The sequence below is a fragment of the Sapajus apella genome, unplaced genomic scaffold (assembly GCF_009761245.1).
Source record: "Sapajus apella isolate SASKATOON/1434 unplaced genomic scaffold, GSC_monkey_1.0 scaffold95, whole genome shotgun sequence".
In the NCBI taxonomy this organism is placed as follows: Eukaryota; Metazoa; Chordata; class Mammalia; order Primates; family Cebidae; genus Sapajus; species Sapajus apella.
This window is the reverse complement of record NW_022437035.1, coordinates 2,846,822-2,870,259: the sequence shown is the minus strand read 5'-3', so window position 1 is coordinate 2,870,259 and position 23,438 is coordinate 2,846,822. Positions and strand designations below refer to the sequence as shown.

The 23,438-nt window shown below is 47.6% G+C and overlaps 1 protein-coding gene across 5 annotated transcripts in view; it reads right to left on the bottom strand.

The window, feature by feature from the left end:
- SEZ6L (seizure related 6 homolog like) overlaps nucleotides 1-23,438 on the bottom strand; it is a 214,851-nt gene that overhangs the window by 43,644 nt on the left and 147,769 nt on the right. For all 5 annotated transcript variants that reach the window (XM_032256706.1, XM_032256707.1, XM_032256709.1 and 2 more), the window contains exon 9: nucleotides 23,249-23,387. In XM_032256706.1, the coding sequence (XP_032112597.1) occupies nucleotides 23,249-23,387 (139 nt within the window). The remainder of the gene's footprint in view (nucleotides 1-23,248; nucleotides 23,388-23,438) is intronic.

Below are 23,438 nucleotides of genomic sequence, written 5' to 3'. Positions count from 1 at the left end.
ATTTTTTGTATTTTTAGTAGAGACGGGGTTTCACCATGTTGACCAGGCTGGTCTCGATCTCTTGACCTCGTGATCCACCCGCCTCGGCCTCCCAAAGTGCTGGGATTACAGGCTTGAGCCACCGCGCCCGGCCCCGGGATTGTATTTTTATTCGCCCCAATACCTTCCATCATACCTCTTACAGTTCCTCATGTAAAGTTGCTCCAAGGAGTGGCTTAGGGAGATTTTGATTGCTCCCCTGATTTTCATCAGTTTCCTCTATGCCACTCCCAAAACATCTTCTTCAAAGAAAACCTATCTGCTTGTTTTGCACACATAGCTTCAAGACAAAATTCCCAGACTCCTCCTACTCCCCGACAGTTTTTAACTAGATCGAAGCCCCTAGACCCCTGCTATATTGAAATTCTGGAGTTGCCACCTTTTCTTGCACACAGAAGGTGCTCAATAAATGCTAAGGTATGAAAGAGCCCACCAGAGAATCTACTTGATAGCAAAGATAGTGGTACTGATGTCAGCTTTGGGCCTATGGTAGGGAAGGGCCTCTTTAGCTCTGAGTACCATGAAAACATCAATTGTTCAAGAAAGTGCTGGATTAGACTAGTGTGAAATGTGGTAGATGGCTGATCTACTCCTGAAGCCGACTTCACAGCTGATCCGTGGGTAACGTAGTTTACAGACAAGGCGCATCTTGGCTTTATTCTGTCTTTCACTTCAATGACCAAAATGCAGAAGCAGCATCTTCAAAGGTGCAAATAACTTTCATTTTAAAACCACACCACAACTCTTTGTTTTCCGTAAGACGGAATGAAGCAATGTGCCGGGAAGAGCACACTGGCTTGGAAATCAGAAGGCCTGGGTTTGATTCTCAGCTTTGTCACTTCCATGGAGGGCATGAGGTTTTTCTGAAATTTCTTGTCTGCGAATCAGGCTTCATACTCCTGGTCAATGTCATGAGCTCTGGGGATGAGGTGAGGCAGGCAGAAAGATTCCAGGATTCAAATTCCAGGTTCACCGTGAGCATCTGAGCGAGTGTGGTGACGTCACTTGAATGTTGTGTTGTTATATTCCACTTTCACTTTTGGCATTGTCATCGTCACCATTGCCATCATCACTAATCACCGCCGTCATCCTTCTTTGGATTTCTGTTTATGCCCAAATGACGTCAGATGATTTATGTCAGTGGTTTTCAACTAGGGGCAGTTTTCCCCCCAGGTGACATTTGGCAGTGTCTGGAAACACATTTTTCCTAATGAGCTGGGAACCACAAGTGAGAGGAGGCCAGGGATGCTGTTAAACATACTACAGTGCACAAGAGAGCCCCTCACGCCAAAGAAGCATCTAGTCCAAAACGTCAGTAGGGCTAAGCTTGAGAAACCATGACTTACATATGAATGCACATTGTACGTGGCATGCAACAAACTATTAAACACAATTTTCCCTGTCGTCCTGAAATTTTAGCCATGTCCCCCTAAGCTGAGAACAAGACAATGGTGCGGTGTGTTCCTGCTTTCTAGAGAGATGCTGCTCGGCTGTTGATTGCATTTGGATTCTCCAGATGCAGAGATCAAGCAAAGATACGAGTGTCTTTTGAAGTTGGTTTGTCTGGGAGGCCATCCCCAGGCAGCACTGGTGGGGAAATGAGACATCGAGAAAGGAAGGACTCAATGAAGGGTGCCTTGGTGAGATGGTTTCACTGTGCGTTTTAGGTTCAGTCCTGCAGGAACTTTAGGGATGGTGCAGAACGCACCTATAGGGAGAAGGACCTGGGGTATTTATCCTCCAGTTCCCATCCTTTATGACTGAGGGCTGCTCCCGGATGTGTTGAGTCCCCAGCACTTCCGACCTGCCCACGTGGCATCAGAACGTGGCTGAAGAGGTGGACAGGGGCTTGCAGTAGGAAGCCATTATGGGCACATGGTGGAAAGTATTGCATGGCTTGGAGTGCAGACTTTTAACCCTAGTCTCAAGGCTATGACTCTTCCCTGCTCCAGCCTCGGGAAGGGGACTCTCTCAGCCAGCGCCTGGCTGCTTTCAGCACTTGCTCCCTAGGGGTTAAGTTGAAAACAACTTCGGCATAGAAGGAGGCTGCCCTACGGGATTTCTGCCCTGCCTGCCTCTAGGCTCCTTGTTGGCCATGCCTTCCATCCTTCTTGGATGTGCGGGTCACCAGAATCAAGTCCAATGCCACCTGACACCCCTGCATGCCTGAGAGGCCACTCCAAAGCCAACCCGCTGGCTTGTCCCGCTTGTCTAGCTTCCCCTCCGTCCCCACCTTGACCCTGCTCTGGGCACATTCTGCAGCCCCTTCCAGGGCCTGAGCAGCCATTTGTGGAGATGCCATTCAGCGTTCCCACTTCTGGCTACTTCCTTCAACTCCTGCCTTTCTCAGGGCAGTGAAAACACTGGTCCCACTGGATGGCTGCAAAAGGATTTTCCAGGAAACACATTTAGCTTTTGAATAACAACAGTGCTGTCCGCCAAATGTCAAGCATTCACACAACCTCACAAAGTAAGACTCGCTCCATTTTACAGATAAGAAAACAGGCTCAACCCAGAAGGTCAAGACTCAAACCAAAGCTTGAGATCTGAGCCACTATTTTATACAACATCTCATGAAAGCCACATATACACGTTTTCAAGAAGTGTGCCCCAAATGAGTCCTGTATCCGAAAACATGATTAAGAAAGTACAAATAAAATCTTCAGAATAGCTGGGCATGGTGGTTCACGCTTGTAATCCCAGCGCTTTGGGAGGCCAAGGCAGGAGGATCACTTGAGTTCAAGAGTTCAAGACCAGTCTGAGCAACATAGTGACACCCCCCATCTCTATAAAAAATAAAAATGTTAGCAGGGCATGGTGGCACATGTCTGTGGTCCCAACTACTCGGGAGGCTGAGGTGGGAAGATCACTTGAGCCCTGGAGGTTGAGGCTGCAGTGAGCTTTGATTGCACCACTGTACTCTAGCGTGGATAACAGAGTGAGATGCTGTCTCAAAAAAAAAAAAATATATATATATATATATATATATATATATATATATGCCTGGTGTGGTGGCTCACGCCTGTAATCCCAGCACTTTGGGAGGCCGAGGTGGGTGGATCACCTGAGGTCAGGAGTTCAAGACCAGCTTGGCCAATATGGTGAAACCCTTCTCTACAAAAAATACAAAAATAAGCTGGGTGTGGTGGCATGCGCCTGTAGTCCTAGCTACTTGGGAGGCTGAGGCAGGAGAACTGCTTGAGCCTGGGAAACGGAGGTTGCAGAGAGCTGAGATCATGCACTCCAGCCTGGGCTGTCTCAAAAAATTAAGAAGAAAAGATATGTGGAATGAGAACATCCCTTTCTGCCCCTCCAATCCTGGTGTGCCTGTTGGGTTCTTATGGCATCACTGCTACTGTTTATTTCATTAAACCTGTGATTTCCAACTTTTTTCCCCAACCAAGGTAACATTTCTTCTTTCTATGAGCTTCCTATTTTTTCCTTTATCAAAAATGCTTCCAATTTATTTATTATTAGTTTTTAATTAACACATAATTATATACACTTATGGGGTACAATGTACTATCTCCTTACATGTGTAAAATGTGTACTAACCCATTTAGGGTAGTTAGCAAATCGATCACCTCAGACAATCATTTCTTTATGTTGGGAACCTTGAAAATCCTCTCTTCCAGCTCTCTGAAAATATACAACAAATTATTGTTAACTATTGTAACCCTACAGTATTACAGAACACTAGAAGTTATTCCTCCTGTCTAGCTGTGATTTCGTATTACAGACTTCTTTTTTTGTTGTTTTTTTGAGATGGAGTCTTGCTCTGTTGCCGAAGCTGGAGTGCAATGGTGCGATCTTGGTCCACTGCAACCTCTGTCCCTTGGGTTCAAGTGATTCTCCTGCCTCAGCCTCCCAAGTAGCTGGGATTGCAGGCATGCGCCACCATGCCTGGCTAATTTTGTGTTTTTAGTGGAGACAGGGCTTCACCATGTTGGTCGAACTCCTGACCTCAGGTGATCTGCTTCCCAAAGAGCTGGGATACAGGCTTGAGCCACCGCTCCCAGCCAAGAATTCTTGTTTTAAAAAGATTTTGTCTCCCCAACATTTTACATTTCTTGGTAACAAGTGTTCTTTCTGTTTTGTTCATGGTTATTCATCAGGTATAACAGAGTTTGCAATAAAATCAGCGTTAGTCTGATTCCTTAGTCTGGGTGGCTTAATTTTGATAGATAAGAGGTTTCTGTTATAGTTTTTGAAATATTTTGAAAGATCTGGAGAAAGATACATAAGAAAGTCATTGCCCCTAGGGAGGAGAGGCAGAGACGGGGCTGTTTGCTGGGGAAGAATGGGAAACTCAATTTTCACAGCAGTCCTTTTTGTACCTTTGAATTTTGAATCACGTGAATGTACTACCTGTTCAAAAAGGATAAAAACAGCCTAAGGGACCCTCCTTGGTTTCACTGGGGTCTAGAGAGTGGAAGAGGTGAGGATAGAATGCAAATGAGAATCTGACACAGATCAGGGAACCCATCTCTGGTTATGTAATCCTGCTCCTCACCAGCAGAGGACAGCGTATGCCTAAGCATGGAATGGGCTGACTTCCCAGGCAGGTGCCCTTCTTACCCCAACCAATCAGGAGCCTGGATGTGGGGAGATGGTGGAAGGTGAGGTTGGTAACTATCGAGCTACAGTCAATATTCCAGACAGGGCGTAGAAAGACATGGTGAGCAAGCCACCTTTCTTTTCCTTATTCCTTTCTAAACAAACGTTTGACCTTTGGCTTAGAAATCTTGCCTTTAAAAGGCTTTTTCGAGCCTCATTCACAGGACGATTTTAGGTAGGCAAACATACTTTACAATGTCTACTGTTTAGGCATTTCTTTAAATGCAGATTAGAAAAATTATATAAATTAGAAAAATACATACATATATGGTTTGCGCATCAAGCTTCTAATTTCGTGGACATTATTTTGGTTGGCAAATAAAAGCAAGTGAAAAAGGCAAGCCAATTGACAGGCAGTGCCAGGAAAACAAAAACGGCAACAAAAAGAAGTGGCTGGTAATAGAATTGGACTGTGGAAACCGCAAAAATTAGCCCAGAGACTAAAGTCCAGCTTCTCAGCCTCACCTCCCAGAAGTGCACAGGTGGGTCTCAGCCCATCTCTTGCTGTCTCTAACAACCAGTACACCAAGACTCTTGCAGTCCCTAGACCCTTAAAAGCCTCCATCTTTCATGTCTTAGCTCATGCAGTCTCTCTACCTAGAAAGCCCTCTTCTCTCCTCTCTGCTGGACCGCACCTTACTAATTCCTTGGGATCCCTCTGTGCCTCCTGTATCTACAGGTATGTAATCATTAGCTAAGGTTTTCAACTGCTTTTTTTTTTAAGACAGAGTTTCTCTCTTGTTACCCAGGCTGGAGTGCAATGGCGTGATCTCGGCTCACTGCAACCTCCGCCTCCTGGGTTCAAGCAATTCTCCTGCCTCAGCCTCCCAAGTAGCTGGGACTACAGGTGTGTGCCACCACGCCCGGCTAATTTTTGTATTTTTAGTAGAGACGGGGTTTCACCATGTTGACCAGGATGGTCTCGATCTCTCGACCTCGTGATCCACCCGCTTCGGCCTCCCAAAGTGCTGGGATTATAGGTGTGAGCCTTCAAATGCTTTTCAAAGCACTTTATATGCACCATTTCATTTTATCCTCAGACTAACCCTGTAAGTATGACTATTCACACCCATTTCACAGATAAACCAACTGAAGCACTCAGAGGTGAGGAAGTACGCTCAAGCTCAGGCAGCTGGTTATACAGCAGGGCCAGAATCCCAACAGATGTTGCTGGAAGACAAAGCCCCAGCAACAAACCACCAACCTTCATCTGCCTGTGTCGGCTCCCTGAAGGCACATGTGTTCACCCTGATCCCTGGAGCCCACACAGGGCTTGGTACAGGTGAAATAAAGGTCGCTTAAATGAAGGAATGATGGTGAATTTATGTCCATTTTCCAGGTGAGGAAACTGAGGCTCGGGGGCATTACATGACTTTTCTAAGAAAATGCTATCTTGCACTTCAGTCAAGAGCTTTATGGAACAGTGGAGACAGTGATGAAAAAATCACAGGATCCATATAAAGGAAAAATGAGAATCAAAAGCCGTAAATGCAGTTGTATGTAATAAAACTTTGATAAAATATTTATGGTTTATTTTGAAGGCCTTAGAAGGGACATGCTTAAAGTTCTTGCATATCTATTTTCTCATCTGATCTCCTCACCCACATAGTCAGGTGGTCAGAAAAACAGTGTTACGGTTCCCATTTTACAGAGGAGTAAACTGAGCCCCGAAGGCCCAGATCCTAAGGCCTCTCAGCTCCTTTCAGATGCAACACAACCTTGCCAGGAACTTAGCACCACAGAATCGCCGAGGGGCCCTTGGCCCAGTGAAACTCAATTAATTTGCTTTCAATTTAATTTGATAAAATGGCAGACAGGACAAGAAACCATGTCAGCTCCAGGGAGGACATAGAAAACCAGTATCTTTGGCTCCCTAGTAGGACACCTTAAAACACAAACAACTGGTATGTTTTCTCTTTTCTTTCTTTCTTCTTTCTTCCTTCCTTCCTTCTCCCTCTTCCTCTTCTTCTTCTTCCTTCTCTCCACACCCCTTCTTTCTCTCTCTTTCTCTCTTTCTTTTTGAGACAGTGTTTTGCTCTGTCATCCAGGCTGGAGTGCAATGGTGCGATCTTTGCTCACTGCAACCTCCACCTCCCCTGTTCATGCCATTCTCCTGCCTTAGCCTCCCAAGTAGCTGGGACTACAGGCATTTGCCAGCATGCTTGGCTAATTTCAGTAGTTTTAATAGAGATGAGGTTTCACCATGTTGACCAGGCTGGTCTCAAACTCCTGATCTTTGGTGATCCACCCACTTTGGCCTCCCAAACTGCTGGGATTACAGACGTGAGCCACCATGACTGGCTGGAGTTTTCTTAGCCTCTTCTTTGTTCTTTCTTTTTTTCCTTCCACCCTTTCTTCCCCCGTTTCTCTCTCCAAAAATATCCACCAAATTGTCTGTCCACTCCAGGCTTTGAACCCACTACCCCGTGGTTCTCATTCCTGCCTGCACATCAGAATCCCTGGGGAGGTTTAAAAACTCTTGATTCCAGTCTACACCCCAGACCAATCAGGCCATCAAGGGGTGGAGACTGGGCATCAGTGTCTATTAAAACCCCCATTCCCAGGGGCTCCCCCGGGCAGCCGGGACTGAGAGCTCCAGATGGGGAGTTTTCAGCCTGAATGAGACTCAGCCCTGACTTCAGAGACGATCCCAGTTTCCACACCTTTCTTTTCTCCATTTCCTCCTCCTTTCTCTCTTTTCTCAATTTCCTCCTTATCCCCAAAGAGAAAAAGAGTAGGAAAGAGATTCCCACTCTCGGCCTGCCATCCCTCTTGGCTGGCTCCACGGGTAGCTCAAGCAGTTTCTCATTTCCAAGTCCCTGGACTGAGCCATCTCAGAGGGCAGCAGGAGAGGCTCTGGCAAGGTCACTGATGACATTTTACACCCAGCACCATGACCTGGAAAACCCAACAGCTCCCAGCTGCTTTGCCTACCAAGACAGCGTTTCACCTGCAGCTCAGGAGGCAACATTAAGAGAATGGGTTAAAATTCTAGCTGGGGGACCTTGAGGAAGCAGCTTAACCTCTCTGAGCCTCAGTGTTCCCCCCTGTGAAATGGGGATAATCTCGTTGAGGGCTGTAAATGACAGTGAATGCCAGGAGTTCTGCTACAAGAGGATTTTTCCTCTATTACTCTATTACAAAAACTATTTATAAGGGACTGAGCACCCTACTGAGGGGCAAGGGCGGCATGGGAACAAATCCTGGGGTGACGAGACCTCAGGAAGGGGCACTCATGCTGCCATCTTTCTGACTTGTGACTGGACAAGTCACTTCCCAGCCTGGGCCTCAGTTTCCTCAGATGAAAATCTCAGAATCCACAAATGGTAAAAAAGTCCATTAGCAATGGCCATGACCAAGCCACTGCCAGCCTTCCCCCTGTTGAGAAGGCTGGACCCACACACTTTCCCCATTTCCCCATTCAATAGCAAGTAAGGGCTTGATGTTGGAAAATAGGCTTTAGAAATAAGTTGCTGAGGCCTGAGTTTTCCAGACCTAGGGGTGACCCCAGGTGGCATCTGTGGCTCTTCCATGAATTTCCTCTGTGGCTCTGCCCACGTTGCTTCCTCTTTCTGGATGGAAGCTTCTCCAAATTTATAAAACATGGAGTGGAGCCCAGGGCACTCTACATTTCGGGATATCTACATCAGGGTGTGAGAGCTGACCTTGAGGGAAGCGTGATCAGCTGGTGAGGTCGGATCTGTGTCTGTGGTGGTGTGTGTGGCGGTGTGGTTTGTGGTGCATGGGTGTGTTCTGTACAGTGGCATGTGTAGTGTGCATGTGGCAGTGTGTGCTGGGTTGTATGTATCTGTGTGTGTGGTGTGTGTGATGTAGTGTGTGGTGGGTTTAGAGTTGTGTGATGTGTGTGGTATGTGTGGTGTGTGGGCTGTGGTGTGTGTGTGGTATGTGTGTGGAGGGTGTGTGGTGTGTGTGGGGATGTGTGGTGTCTGTGTGGTGTGTTTAGTGTCATGGGGTGTGTGCAGTATCATGTGATGTGTGAGTGGGGGGTGTGTGGTGTATGTAGTGTCATGTGGTGTGTGAGTGGGGGTGTGTGGTGTGTGTAGGTCATGTGGTGTGTGTGGTGTGTGCAGTGTAATGTGGTGTGTGTGATGTGTGTAGTGTCACGTAGTGTGTGTGTGTGGTGTGTGAGTGGGGGTGTGTGGTGTGTGCAGTGCCATGTGGTGTGTGTAGTGTGTTGTGTGTGTTAGGGTGTGTGCTGTGTGTAACATTGTGTGGTGTGTGGTATATGCTGCCACACACACACACCCGCACATGTGCACAGGGCGGTTGGGCCAGGGCTCTGCATTGCTGGAGGAAGAGGTGACAGAGCTTCTCCCAGCAGAAGCTGGCGGTGGCTGGGGTCGCCGCCTCCTGCCATTCCACATCCGCATCTTGCACATATTCCTGAAGGCCTCTGCTAGAGAAATCCTTGGTGTGGCCAATCCAAGCGGCCAGTACACCCCCGGGAAACTCCACGCAGGAGCCACCCCCACCTGGTGTGGGAACTCCCCCAGGAGAAACGAACCCTTTGAAACTGGGAGGGCTTGTCCCAGCTTCTCCCCAGAAGGCCCCCGAGGGGCGTGCAGAGGCTTCCCCAGGCCTTGGACCATGCTAGGCCAATGCTGCTACCCCTCTGCCTCCGGCCTGGCTTCCTGCCACCTCCACCTGCCTCTGCCTTCCTCCCAAGGAGTGCTGTCTACATGGCAGGTCTGGCTACACTGCTTGCCTGCTCAAAGGGAGGCTGGCTGCCCAGGATGAAATCGGTTCTACTCTGTGAAGCGGGGTTGAGGGGTGATGGGAGGTGTGAGGCGGGCACTCCTGTGTCTAAGTGGTGAGCCATTTTACCCCTTGGAGGAGGGTCCCCGTCCTCATCTACAACATGGAGAACAAATCACGTGACTCTCCTAGGTTGGTTTGAGAATGAACTGAGAGGCAACGTGCTCAGAACAGAGCTTGGCACCAGGGTAAGGGCACATGAGTATTTGGCACTACAGTAATCCATATGAGTGATGACCGTCATCTCCAGACCTTTGATAATTGGCTGCAACTCTGGCCACAGGTGTGCCTACAATGAACACTTGTTGAATAGTAAGTGCGGGAGGACGGTGCATGTCAGGGACTTGTAAAACAAGCAGGCATGTCTCCTTAAGATGTCAGGTCTAATTGCATTCGAACGCCTTGAGCTTGCAGATGTGCACTGGTAAGGCGATGTCCCAGCTCAGATAGAGAGCAGGACCCCTCCCAAGTAGGCTCCTGCAATCAGGAAGGTGAGAAGAGCGTGGTGTGGCTGAGGAGCAGAAAACGGGCAGGTGTTGGCGGAGGACCTACCCTTGGTGCTTGTGTTTCCAAGTTACCACCACAATCCCCTACAAATTGTGGGGAAGAGGAAGGTAATCAGTCAGGTAGGATACCTGGGTAGGACCTGTGTATGAATTCTCTTCATTCCTACTGTAACACTCAAATTGCAAGCTCAGAGGAATCAATGTGTGTGTGTGTGTGTGTGTGTAAGAGAGAGAGACAGTGTGTGTGTGTGTGTGTGAGAGAGAGAGTGAGAGAGAGTGTGTGTGTGTGTGTGAGAGAGAGAGACAGTGTGTGTGTGTGTGTGTGTGTGTGTGCGCGTGCGTGTGTGATTATGCAAAGGAGCTCAGTTCGTACACAGGACCATGGGCCATGGAAGGGCTTAATCATCATCACAGCTGCCAATTAAATTGTTGAGTATGTGTAATGTACCAAGTCCTTGCCAAGTGCTTCTGCACATGGTATCATTTCATCACCTCAGAAACTCGAAGGGTTGGGTACCATTGTTATTTTCATTTGAAAAATGAAAGAAGACCCAGAGAAGTGGGGTGACTTTATCCAAGGTCACACAGCCACTAAATGAAAGAATGGGACTAGAACCCAAAACTTCTTACTGTAGGCAAAGGCTTTTTCCCATCCCTGAAGGAATTCAAGATCTTTCCAGAGTGTCTCCCACATGCTGAAAGCATCATGTAGGGAAAGAAACGTTTTCTGAGTCTTCTATATACCAGGCACCAAGCCCTAGGTGCAAATCTTGTCTCTTATTCTTCCTAGCTGGGGGCTTTTACACAAGTTCCTTCGACTCTTTGAGCCTCGGTTTCCTCATCTGTAAAATGGGGATAATGATGCTCAGATCTCATAGGATCATTGTACACAGTGATATCATTTGGAGCTTTGGGCTGGAACCAGGAGACCTGAGTTCTAATCTCCACTCTTCTGTGGTCGTGGTAGCTTGAGGGCAAAAGTGGTCCTGAAGCTCGGCCCCTCTCTGTATCCACACCATACCTCTGGGGTGGCCCTTGCTTTGTGGCTGGCCATAGGATATGGCAGATGTGCTGCTGTGCCACCTCCTAGTCTGGGCTCAGGAGACCTTAAATATTTCTCCTGACTTTTCTGAAACCCCGGCCAGTCACCGTGGGAACAAGCCCAAGCTAGCGATTGGAGGATGAGAGGCATGTGGAGCAGTGAGCTGTGTCTACATCTATCCCAGTCTATGCTCACCTAGACCACAACAGCCAGCCCACCCCCAAATATGTGGAGAAGGCCTGTGGCTGCCCATAGACCCATCTGTAAGCCCAGCGGAGACCAGAAGCACCATGCTGACCTGCAGACTCATGAACAGCAATACACGCTTGCTGTCTTATGCCAGTGAGTTTGGGCTGGTTTGTTATGCGGCAATAGCTGACCGAGAAGAGTGGTCTTGGGGGCAGTCTCTTCCCATCTCTGGGCTCAATTTCCTCCTCTGCAACATGATGGAATTTCAGCTGTATGAACTTTTCTGTTCCTTCTCTAATCCCTTCGGACTTTTGGCTCCAGGGAAATCCTGTCTCCTCTTGCTAATGGGCCAGAAGATCTGAGTTCAGCCAGTTTTATTTCTGTCGTGGCCGTTTGTCCCATGATTTTTGCTGATATCTGGAAATCTACTCTCCCAGGGCTAATGTTGTCCTGAACGCTTGCATCTCCCTCCTCCTTGCCTCGCGCTCAGGAAGGATTCTTACAGTCCAAAGCAGCTATAGCTCTGTTTGAAGAACTGAAGTGCCTCTGGACAAGGCGCTTAATTTTCAGGGCTTGGAATGAACTTAGCACAGAACAGATTGGCAGCAGCTGAAGAGAACTGTCTGCAGCTATCAATCATATGGTTACCTGGGTTTGTTATTAGGTCCTTTTATTTCCTGGTTGGAGAACTGTGCTGGGGCTCATAAACTGGGAGCAATGGTGGGAACTCTGCAGAGGAGCAAAGGAAGGCACACTGCAGTCTGGTTGGGACTTTTTTTCCTCCAGAGATAGATGTATGTTTGCAGTAGAAGCCCAGGAGACAGGGAGCCAGAAGCTCTTTGAGCCTCAATTTCTTCTTCCGTAAGATGGAGCTGGGAATTTCTCCCATGTGGAGCACTCCGCTACTGTTTATTGTGTGGTTAAAAACTGGCTTTGGTCTTAGAGACCTGGGTTCAAGTCCTGACTTGGCCACATCCCAGCTGTGTAACCTTGCACAAGCAGTTTCATGCCTCTCAGCCTCAGTTTCTTCATCTGCACAAAGGAGTGGTGATACTGACATGAGGTAGATATTGCATAGGGTACTGACACTGGATTGGAGAGTAAAATGAGTTAATATCAGTGAAGAAAGCACTTAAAGACTGGCATAGTGTAAGCACTCAATGAATGTCAGATGTTGGTCTTCATCATCATCATCATCAATGAGATTATGTGTGCCAAGTATTTAGCATAATGTCTGGCACATAGGAGGGGTAAAAAGAGGGTTAGCTATGGTCATCTGCCTGCCTTGTGTCAGAGACCTTATGTTATTTTAATTTTTACATTATTTAATTAATTTACCACCCACCTTCTCTCTCTCTCTCTGTCTTTCTCTCTCTCTCTCTCTGTCTTTCTCTGTTTTTAGAAACAGGGTCTTACTATGTTGCCCAAGCTGGTTTCAACACCTGAGCTCAGGTGATCCTCCCATCTCAGCCTCTCAAGTAGCTGGCACCACAGCTGCATGCCACATGTCTGGCTCATTTTTCTTTTTTTCTTTTTTTTGAGACGGAGTCTCACTCTGTCTCCCAAGCTGGAGTGCAGTGGCACCGTCTCAGCTCACTGCAACCTCCACCTCCTGGGTTCAAGTGATTCTCCTGCCTCAGCCTCCCGAGTAGCTGGGATTACAGGCACATGCCACCATGCTTGGCTAAGTTTTTGTATTTTTAGTAGCGACAGGGTTTCACCGTGTTACACCTGGCTATTTTTAAAATTATTTGTAGAGACGGGGTCTAGCTTTGTTGCCCAGGCTGGTCTTGAACTCCTGAGCTCAAGCGATCCTCCCACCTTGGCTTCCAAGAGTGCTGGGATTACACACATGAGCCACGGTGCCCAGCCTGACTGTTTCATTCACTCAAAGATATTTAACAAGCACTTTGTGCTAGACACTGGGGATAGAGTGAACAAACTATCCCACTGTGGGGCAGGCACCACCACCTTCAATAACCTGCCTGAGACCACAGAGCTGCCGAACATCAGGATCAGGACTTCCATGCCTCTCTTTTTGACTCCAGATGCCTTTATGTCTCCTTGGCCACAGGGCGTCTTCAAGGTGGTGGCCCTCGAGCTGAGCTCCTGAGGCCACATGCAGGTTGCCTTTCTGGTCCTCTCTTGCTGTGTGACACTTGCTAAGTTACCTCCCCACCTGGGCCCTCTCCTATTCTAGGCTCTTCTATTCTACAATGCCTTCGCCACTGTGAGTTCCCTCACTCCCCTTCCTGTAATTTATTTTGAGAGTTGGGGAGGGGGTGGGGGCAGAGAACGAATGAGAGACAGCAGAGAGCCATATGAGAAGTCCCTTAGGATTTAAACGTTTCTGTTCACTTGTGTTTTTAGGGTAAGAGGCAGATTTCTGATGGAGCTGGGAGGTGAGGGAGGCATTTGGGGTGTGAAGGAGGTTTAGCCTGAGGGCTCCTGACTCTCACGTTGATGCAAACTTCTTATTTCCTCTGACACCAACCATGCAGGGCAGGTGGTTCTAATTGATGCTGTGGTTCAGCATGTTCGTTCCATGCCTAGGGGTCACTGTTGTCACTGCTTGAATCCTTCGCTCATGACGCTTTTCTCATTAACTCTGGGCAACTGACACACCTCAAGAGTCCGCCTGGATGTCACCTTTTCAGGTACATTTCCATAGTTCACAGAGATAAACCTAGTTCCCCTCTACCTCCCCAACCCGCTCTCCAAGACATAGCCCTTTGCTTATATTTTGCCAGGTTGTCTGTTTATGGGTCTATGTCGCTTCCTGAACTTTTTTTTTCCCCCTAAGATGGAGTCTTGCTCTGTTGCCCAGGCTGGAGTGCAGTGGTGCGATCTTGGCTCACTGCAACCTCTGCCGAATTCAAGCAATTCTCTTGCCTCAGCCTCCCAAGTAGCTGGTATTACAGGCACCTGCCACCATGCCCAGCTAATTTTTGTATTTTTAGTAGAGATGGGGTTTCACCATGTTGGTCAGGCTGGTCTCGAACTCCTGACCTCCTGCTCTGCTTGCCTCGGCCTCTCAAAGTGCTGGTTTTACAGGCATGAGCCACCATGCCCGGGCCCTTCCTGAACTTTGAGTCCCTACAGGCCTGGGAGCTTTCCTGCATTATTGCTGCATTGCTGAGACACACAGCTGGTGCCCCCAAAGCTGTTCAAGTCAGTGGAAGTGGAGGCTGTTGGGTGTGCTCCATCTTTATAGCTGTGTGACCCAAGGAAACCACGTAACCTCTCTGTGCTGTCATTACCCAATCCATAAAGGGGTAATGATAATATCTGCCATATCTGAGGATTCCTGACAATAGTAGTCTCCATTTATGAAGCACCAACTATGTGCCAGATACCATGCAATGTGCTTGGCATACATTATCTCTAATTTGCGTAATTACACTTCTGTAATTATCTCTACCCACATTAGCTCTAATTTGTGTAATTATTATCTCTGCATAATAATGTTCACATTTATTATTGCTCACGGACCTAAATGATGCAGCTCAGGGCCTACCTAGCACATAGTAGGTTTTTAAATAAATGGTAACTAACTAGAACCATCATGCCCAACTGCCCAGTAGACGAAGAGGGAGAGAGATCCCCTTGCCTGGCCCATGTGGCTTGTGTCCTCATTCATGACTCAGCAGACAGCTAAGTCCTGCGCCTACTATGGGCCACCTACCCAGCTCGGTCTGCAGTGCAAACTCCCTCCCCCTCGTCGATGTGATAAATAACAATTGCAAACACTTAGGAGTGCTGAGGGGCCTGGAGGATGGAATTATTTTTACTATCAAACCCAAATTGGTTTACTAAAACTGTCAGTGGAAAACCAAGCAAGATAAATTAAACGCAGCAGCTCTTGGGCCTCACGTAACCCTGGCTGTTGAGATGCTATTTTCACTCCCTCTGTGGGAGGGAGGAGGTGCCAAGTCCAGATGCCACTCTGCCAAGCGTGTGCCAAGCTTGTCGGCGTGAGCCTCAGGCTGGTGACCAGAGGACTCAGCTCCCTTCTGCAAAGCTTTAATCTCTTTAAGTGCTTAAAATCCTTTTCCTGCTGCCCAATTTGGGGAAGCCCAGACTCCCTAATGTGGCCTTCAAGTCGCTGCTGAGCTGCACTCACTGCCAGGCTGTCCTGCTTCACGGATGCGTCCTTGAACTCCAGACACACAGGGTCCTGGAGACATGGCAAGTGGGGTTAAAGTCTAGGCTCTGCCAGCTTCTAGCTGCGTGACCATAGGCATTCTCCCACCACCGTGAGCCTCAGTTTACTCATCTGGAAAATGGAGATAATAACAGACACCAAGGCATGTGCTTGTTGTGAAGATGTCCAGGATGTAAATGCCTGGGATATCCTAAGTGCTCAGCAAATATTAAATAGCATGGACAATTAGGAAGGGAGCTGTGCTTTCCTGCCTCTGTTAGCACATGTGGTTCCTATTGGCTGGAACACTGTTCCCTTCCATCTCTGCCCACCTTCTCTCTCTTTCAGGTCTTAGCGTAGATCAGGGTTTCTCTGCTTCAACACCCTTGATATTTCGGGTCAGCTCATTCTTTGTGGTGGGGACTGTCCTGTGCATTGGAGGATGTGTAGCAGCAACCCTGGACTGTTCCCACTAAATGCTGGGGGTGCCCTCCGCCCCACCCTCCAATGGTCTCAACCAGAAATGCCTCCAGATGTTGACAAGTGCCCCCTGGGGCAAGATGGCCTCAGGTTGAGAACGACTGACTTAGACTCTACGTTCTCATGAAGCTCCTCCCTCGTGTTCTCAGCCAGGCTCACCTTCCCTCGCTCTGGGCCCCCAGGGTGCCTCTGGGCCCCTCTTGCTGGTGCTGTGTCGACCTTCCACATGTCTCCCCAAGGCCAGGACTGCATCTGTTTTGCTCACTGCCAGGGCCCAGCCTCAATGCCCGCTACATAGTGGATGTTCAATAAATATGTGTGGGAGCGAATGAAACTTGCTCAGTGACAAAAAAGACAGTCCTCACATGTCCATGATGATTAAAACTGGGACTGAATTGATTTTGATGTCACTGCAAATCCTAAGGCTCCAGGATGACGCTGGCTGCTTGTCCTTGTGCAAGGCATGACAGCTGCCCTGGGGAAGGCGGTGCCCCCCTTATTGGCCCCATTCTAGCCTGACTGTGGTTCCACCATCACTTACTGCTTGGCTTGGTGTCCAGTGCCCAGAACCATCCAGGAGAATCAAATAGGCTCCCCAAGCCCCACTACACTTTGTCCCTGAACTCTACCAGCATATCTCAGCATCACTGGATTGGGGGACCCTGAAGTCCACCCACCACTAGATATTCTGATTCTAAGGTCCATGATGACACATCCTTTGATACTATAACCCTATAAAACATTCTCTTGGGGAGTCCTCCTACTTCTATTATTTAATACTTTATCTGGTAATTTTTAACCCATGTTATTTCTTATCGACCAGGTTCCTTGTCATGTAATAAACCTGTATTTGTTTAAAAATGGAGGCCGGGCATGGTGGCTCACACCTGTAATCCCAGCCCCTTGGGAGGCTGAGGCGGATAGATCACGAGGTCAGGAGTTCGAGATCAGCCTGGCCAACATAGTGAAACCCTGTCTCTACTAAAAATACAAAAATTAGCCAGACATGGTGACACATGCCTGTAATTCCAGCTACTCAGGAGGCTGAGGCAGGAGAATTGCTTGAACCAGGGAAGCGGAGGTTGCAGTGAGCCGAGACTGCGCCACTGCACTCCAGCCTGGGCAACAAAGTGAGAGACATCATCTCAAAAAAAAAAAAAATGGGCTCCTCATATTTTTCTGACCCCCTTTTCCCCCTCCATGTGCATCATAGCCAGCTGGACATAAATTTGGGATGAAATTCCTGCTTTGAAGCCTCGTGTCTGTATGATCGTGACAAGCTACCTTTATTCCATTGGCTTTTATTTATCAAGCACCTACTACGGGTTATGCACGGGTCTATATGTTGGGGTTACAGCAGTGAATAAAACAGAAAACAAGCTCCTGCTCTTCTCATGGAGGTGACATTCTAGGTGGAGGTGGTGGGAGTTGAAATACTTCAAGGTACACCACAATGTGTTTGCGTTAGGTGGTGGTGAAGGCTATGGAGGTGAAGCAAAGTCAGAGGGTGGAGAGATGGGGAGCGAGCTGTACAGATATTTGGGGCAGAGCATCCCAATGGCAGAGGCCCCGAGGTATGTGTGTGGAATGGCAAGAAGGCTAGTGTGGTCAAATATACCATACAGAAAGGAGAAGAGAGGAATAAAATGATGCCGGAGACATAACCAGAGCTAGATCCAATAGGGCCTTTTGTGAGAACACCGGCTTTACCTCCAAAGACAGCATGGAGCTATTGTAGAGCTTTAAGTGAGCAGGGCATGGGTGATATGACTTAGGTTGTAACATGATCACGCAGTGTTGGTTCAAAAGAGCCCAAAGGGGGCAAAAGTAGGAACAAGGAGACCTCAAAGGCTATTGCAATAATTCTGGGAAGACACGGTGGTGGCCAGGACCCTGCAGGTGGCAGCGGAGGGGTCAGAAGTGCTTGGACACTGGGAAGACTTTGACTTTTGAGTTGAAGCAACTGGATTTCCTGAGGATTTGGAGACAGGGTATGGGAGAAAAAGAAAGGTCCAGTTCACAGTGAGTGTGCTGGGCTGGGGGCAGCTCATACGAGCTTGCAAGAGCTAATGGTTAAATGTCCAGGCATTTGGAGAGCTTGTGGTCATAGGCTGGTAACTTGAAATGGGTCATGGTGGGAGTATGTACACCATGGAAACTGACAGATGCTGCAAATCAGAGCATGGCCCACTGTGCCCCCAACTTCTAAGAAAGCCAGCACTCCTCTGGGCCAGAATAACTCCAAGGTTTCTGGTTTTGTTGTTATTTTTTTTGACTTTTTTTTTCCCTAAGTGACTGGTGGAATAAATCATACCTTACATGTATGTGAAAGATGGGGTAAAATAGGTGTAATAGATAAATAACTATCTCCCTATAAATAGACATAGGGAGGGAGAATCAGGAGTTAGATTTGAATACATTTTATTTGAGATGCCTCTTAGACATCCAGGTGAAGTGGTGAGGAAGCAAGAGAATATGATTAAATGTAATAGTTGCACCTACTTCATGGGATTAATCCAAAGAGAAAATAATACAATTTATTTTTAACTTATAAAAAGTAAAAATTAATGCTAGTAAAGACCTTGAAAATAGTGATTAAAAACATGAATTTCTTCATCACTGCAATAAGAAACGACCTTAATCTTTCAATCAACTTAATCATTTGCAGGGACTGGAAACTGGCGGTCCTCAGTTTGGATTCAACCAGTAGACATTTTTTTTTTTTTGAAGGAGGAGATGTTATTTTTGGTGAGCCGTGGTGGTTTACGCCTGAAATCCCAGCACTTTGGGAGGCTGAGGTGGGCGGATCACTTGAGGTCAGGAATTTGGGACCAGCCTGGCCAACCTGGTGAAACTCCATCTCCATTAAAAATACAAAAATTAGCCAAGCATGGTGACACATGCCTGTAAACTCAGCTACTCAGGAGGCCGAGGCAGGAGAATTGCTTGAACCTGGGAGGTGGAGGCTGCAGTGAGCACAGATCACACCATTGCACTCCAGCCAGGGTGACAGAGCAAGACTCTGTCTCAAAAAAACAAAGCAAAATAAAATAAAATAAAAATAGAATTTAAATGATTTTAGATGGAGTTGGTAGTTCCTAATTCATCACAGACCCCTCCCGTCCTTATAATCTCACACCGGCTCTAATTCCCGCATTTATGTTGCCTGGCCCTTCATGATTTTGAGTTTACACCTACCCTTGATTCAAGCCAGCCCATCATTTTGCAGAGGAGAAATCTGAGCCCCAGAGAGGTGCTGGGTCCAGGGTGGCTGAGGGCATTGAGTGTCAGGGCAGGGAGGAAGGAAAAGGGGGGTCCTCTTTCCTGGTCAATGCTCAATGTACGATTGTGAAAACGTTCAGAAGAGAGAAAGCCTGCCCCCTGCAAGGGTTCCCTTCCTGATACTAATGCCAGTGGCCTGGCTTTGGGGAAGATTTAATTGCTTGAGGGTCCTGGATGGGCTGCCCCATCGCAGGCATGCTTAGAGGGTGGAAATAAAACCCAACCCGGTGTCAGGTTGAAGGTTCATTGAATATTTGATGCCTAGAGATGATGAAAGTAAGGAATCCTATTTTCTTGCCTCCTCCTCCAGACCTCTGGCACCACAGGGGAGATGTGGGCCAGTCTTATTTAAGCAAAACCACCCATCTGGGAGGCTCCCTATGAGGTGAGAACAGGTGAACCAAGCAGAAGAGAGGGGATTATAGTTGATTTCACGGGGCCTGGGGCCGGGTGGGATCTTCTGCCAGAGAAGCCGAGAACTCAGGATTTGGCCGTGCCTTCTCTTGGCTGAAGACACGTGGTTTTCCTGGTAACTTCTGGGGGAAGGAATTCATAAGCTGGGACCATAAATTTATATTTATGGACAAGAACAAGGGGGTAACACAGAAGGCTTCTTAGGGGTGCAGCCTTAGAATAAAGTTTTCTATTTGAAGCTTCAGCTAAGAAGACCCTAGAGCTTTCCTTTGATCCATTCCCTCTGTAGCCCCTGCCTGCCTGCCATGCTTTGCTCCAGCCACATTAAACTTTATGTCATTAAGTGGGCCACACTCTCATTTCCAGGCTTTGCAGATGCTGTCCTCACCATGTAGGTAGGACCTCCTCCTCCTCCTCCTCCTCCTCTTCCTCCTCCTCTTTCTTCTTCTTTTCTTTTCTGTTCTTTCCTTTTTTTTTTTTTTTTTAAATACAGTCTCATTCTGTTGCCAAGTTAGAGTGCAGTGGCACACAATCTTGGCTCACTGCAAACTCTGCCTCCCAGGTTCAAGCAGTTCTCCTGCCTCAGCCTCTCGAGTACCTGGGATTACAAGCATGTGCCACCATACCTAGCAAAGTTTTGTATTTTTAGTAGAGATGGAGGTTCATCATGTTGACCAGGATGGTCCCGAACTCCTGACCTTGTGATCCACCTGCGTTGGCCTCCCAAAGTGCTAGGATTACAGGTGTGAGCCACCACACCTGGTGTTTTTTTTTTTTTTTTTTTTTTCAGACAAACTCTCCCTCTGTCACCCAGGCTGGAGTGTAATGGCACGATCTTGGCTCACTGTAACATCCACCTCCTGGGTTCAAGTGATTCTCTTGCCTCAGCCTCCCTAATAGCTGAGATTACAGGCACCCACCACCACACCTGGCTAATTTTTGCATTTTTTTTTTTTTTTAGTAGAGGCAGGTTTCACCATGTTGGCCGGGCTTGTCTCAAACTCCTGACCTCAAATGATCCACCCACTGCGGCCTCCCAAAGTGCTGGGATTACAGGCAAGAGCCACCGGGCCTGACCAGGACATTCTTCTTTTCCCCTCATCACCTGCCTACTTTCTCTTTTATGCTATTACAGAAGTCACTTCCTCCTGGAAGCCCTCCTGGTTTCACTGAGGTGCCCTCACCTGCCTGTCACTGCTCCTTTCACACTGCATTTAGTTTCTTGTCGCCTCACCTGAGAATGAGGACTGCCCTGCTTTTCTCACAACTGTATCATTAGTGACAGCCCTACTGCTGGCACACAGTAGGTACACAGTAATTTCTTTCCCTAGAGCTAAGTGAGACAATCCATTACATTCTTTTCAATGTGAACTTTGCCACTGAAGGAACAGCCATCAAGAATCTTTCTAGCACTTAAAATTGTGCTTGGCTTATAGTAGACATAAGCAATTTGTTTTGAATGAATGAATAAGCATCTTATTCCAGACCCTGGAAGTCAGAGAGAAAGGAAAGGGGGAAAGAGGATGAGGTCTATATAAATCCATTTTAATTTAATTTTTTTTTTTAAGAGACAGAGTCTTTCTCTGTTGCCCAGGCTGAAGTGCAGTGGTGCGATCATGGCTCACTGCAGCCTCAAACTCCAGGGCTCAAGTAATTCTCCCACCTGAGCCTCCCAAGTAGCGGGGACTACAGGTGCCACCATGCCTAGTTAGTTTTTTAAATTGTTTGTAAAGATGGGACCTTACTATGATGCCTAGGCTGGTCTTGAACTCCTGGCCTGAAGTGATCCTCCTACCTCAGCCTCCCAAAGTGCTGAGATTACAGGCGTGAGCCACCACACCCAGAAGAGGATGAGCTTTATTGAGGAATGAGGCAATAGGCAAGGAGTGAGTAAAATCTGCCTCCAGCAGCCACAAAGCATCAATGTTCCAAGACCCCCGTTACAGGAGAGAGAAACTGAGGCCCAGAGAGAGGTGAGAACAGGTAAGCCCAGACCAAAATCACAAGGGAAGGAGATGAAATTCTCTTAGACTGGCCTGGCCCCAAGTCCACAAGGGCAGCTGTTCAAGCTGTGTACATTTCTGACTCTGCTGGAAAAGGAGGATCTGGGACAGCCTCTGGAGACATTTTTTTTTTGAGACAGGGTCTTACTCTGTCACCCAGGCTTGGGTGCAGTGACATGATGATAGCTCTCTCTGCAGCCTCAATTTTCCAGGTTCAAGCAATCCTCCCACCTCAGCCTCCTAAGTAGCTGGTACCACGGGCATGTGCCACCACATTCAGCTAATTTTTGATTTTTTAAAAAAAGAGACAGGATCCCTATATGTTGTCGGGACTGGCCTCAAACTTCTGGTCTCAAGCAATCCTCCTGCCTCAACCTCCCAAAGTTTTGGGGTTACAGGCGTGAGCCTGCACCCAGCCTAAGGACACTTCTGCTGCATCTAAGGAACAACCTCAAAAGCCAGTCACTAATAATTCACAAAAAATTTCTCTTTCTCTTGCAAGGTTGCTCTGCAGAGTCAGGCAGTCCCGAGTGCTGCTTCCCCAGCCTGCTGGGTTTCAGCACTCTCTCCTCCCCCAGCCACCCTCCCGTCTGCCACCTGGGTCTGCCGGGAATTCTTTGTATTCTGCTTTCTCCAGACACCACCATCTGTCTTTGTCCATCTCTCACCCCCAACTCACAAGGGGCAGTGGAAAAGAGCATGACCGAGAAGCCACAAAAGCCTGGATTTCAGCTCTGCTATTTGCTGGCTTTCTGGGTGACCTCCTATACCTCTGCTGCCTTCTCAGACAGTGGGGATAACGACCTTCCAGGCAGGGTTCTTTGTGAGAATTACCTAAGATAGAAATGCTTAGAGCAGTCGCTTTTTCATCTAGCCCAGAGTAGCTGCTTCCCTGCAAGTGTCAATATCCCGGGGAGCTAGCAGGGAAAATTCTGGATGGGGTATCTAATGGTTACTCCTTGTAAGTACAGAAAACACAGCGGCACAGCCAAGTAAGTCTGTTCATTAAAAACATATTTTTTCATTCATCAATCATTTCCTGCGCATCTACTGTGTATCAGGCTCTGTGTTAGACTCTGGAAACAGAGGGCATTCAGATCAAGCCCCGACAGAGAGGACCTTGTGGTTTAGTTGAGGGAGACAAACAGGAAAAGAAACTACCATAGTCCAGTAAAGAGGTGTTATGGTTTCCCCTTCTTCCTGGCCACACTGGCCATTTGGTCCTTTGAAAATGAGAAGCTTGTTCTTGCCACAGGACCTTTGCACATTCTGTTCATTTGGGATGCATTACTCCAAGTCATCTTTTAGTTCTGAGCTTTAATATCATTTCCTCAGGGAAGACTTTTCTGGCCTTCATCGTTATATCAAATTCCCATTATAGAAATCTCATAGCGCCATTACTCTTTCCTTACATCACTTATTGAAGTTATAGTACGCAATTATTTGTGTATGTCCTCATCTCATATTTGTTTCATTAGACTGAATTTCCCAAAGATAGGGACTCTCTCTCTCTCTCTCTCTCACTCCTCCCCATCTCTCTGTGTGTGTGTGTGTGTGTGTGTGTGCGTGTGTGTGTGTGTGTGTGTGTGTGTGTGCTGCTCTTGCTGGTCTCACTATGGGGATGCCCATTCTCTGCACAGTCCTTGGCACATGGTAGATGCTTAGTTAATATTGGTTGAACGAATAAAGCAGGAGCAATTTCTTCCCCAATCTCCCATTTTGGCAAATTAGAGGAGCACCCATTATAAACACTCACAACTGTATATCTAAGAAGATCCGCTTCTCTTCTCCCACGTGGATCTTCCAGATGCAATCTTCACCTTCTACGTAGGGCTCCGGCCAGTTTGGGGACAATACCACTCCAGCCACAGCAGAGAGCTCCCCACCACACATGGCTATAAAAGACAGACAGGCAGACGGACTTCATTTGTAAAGAGATCAGTGTG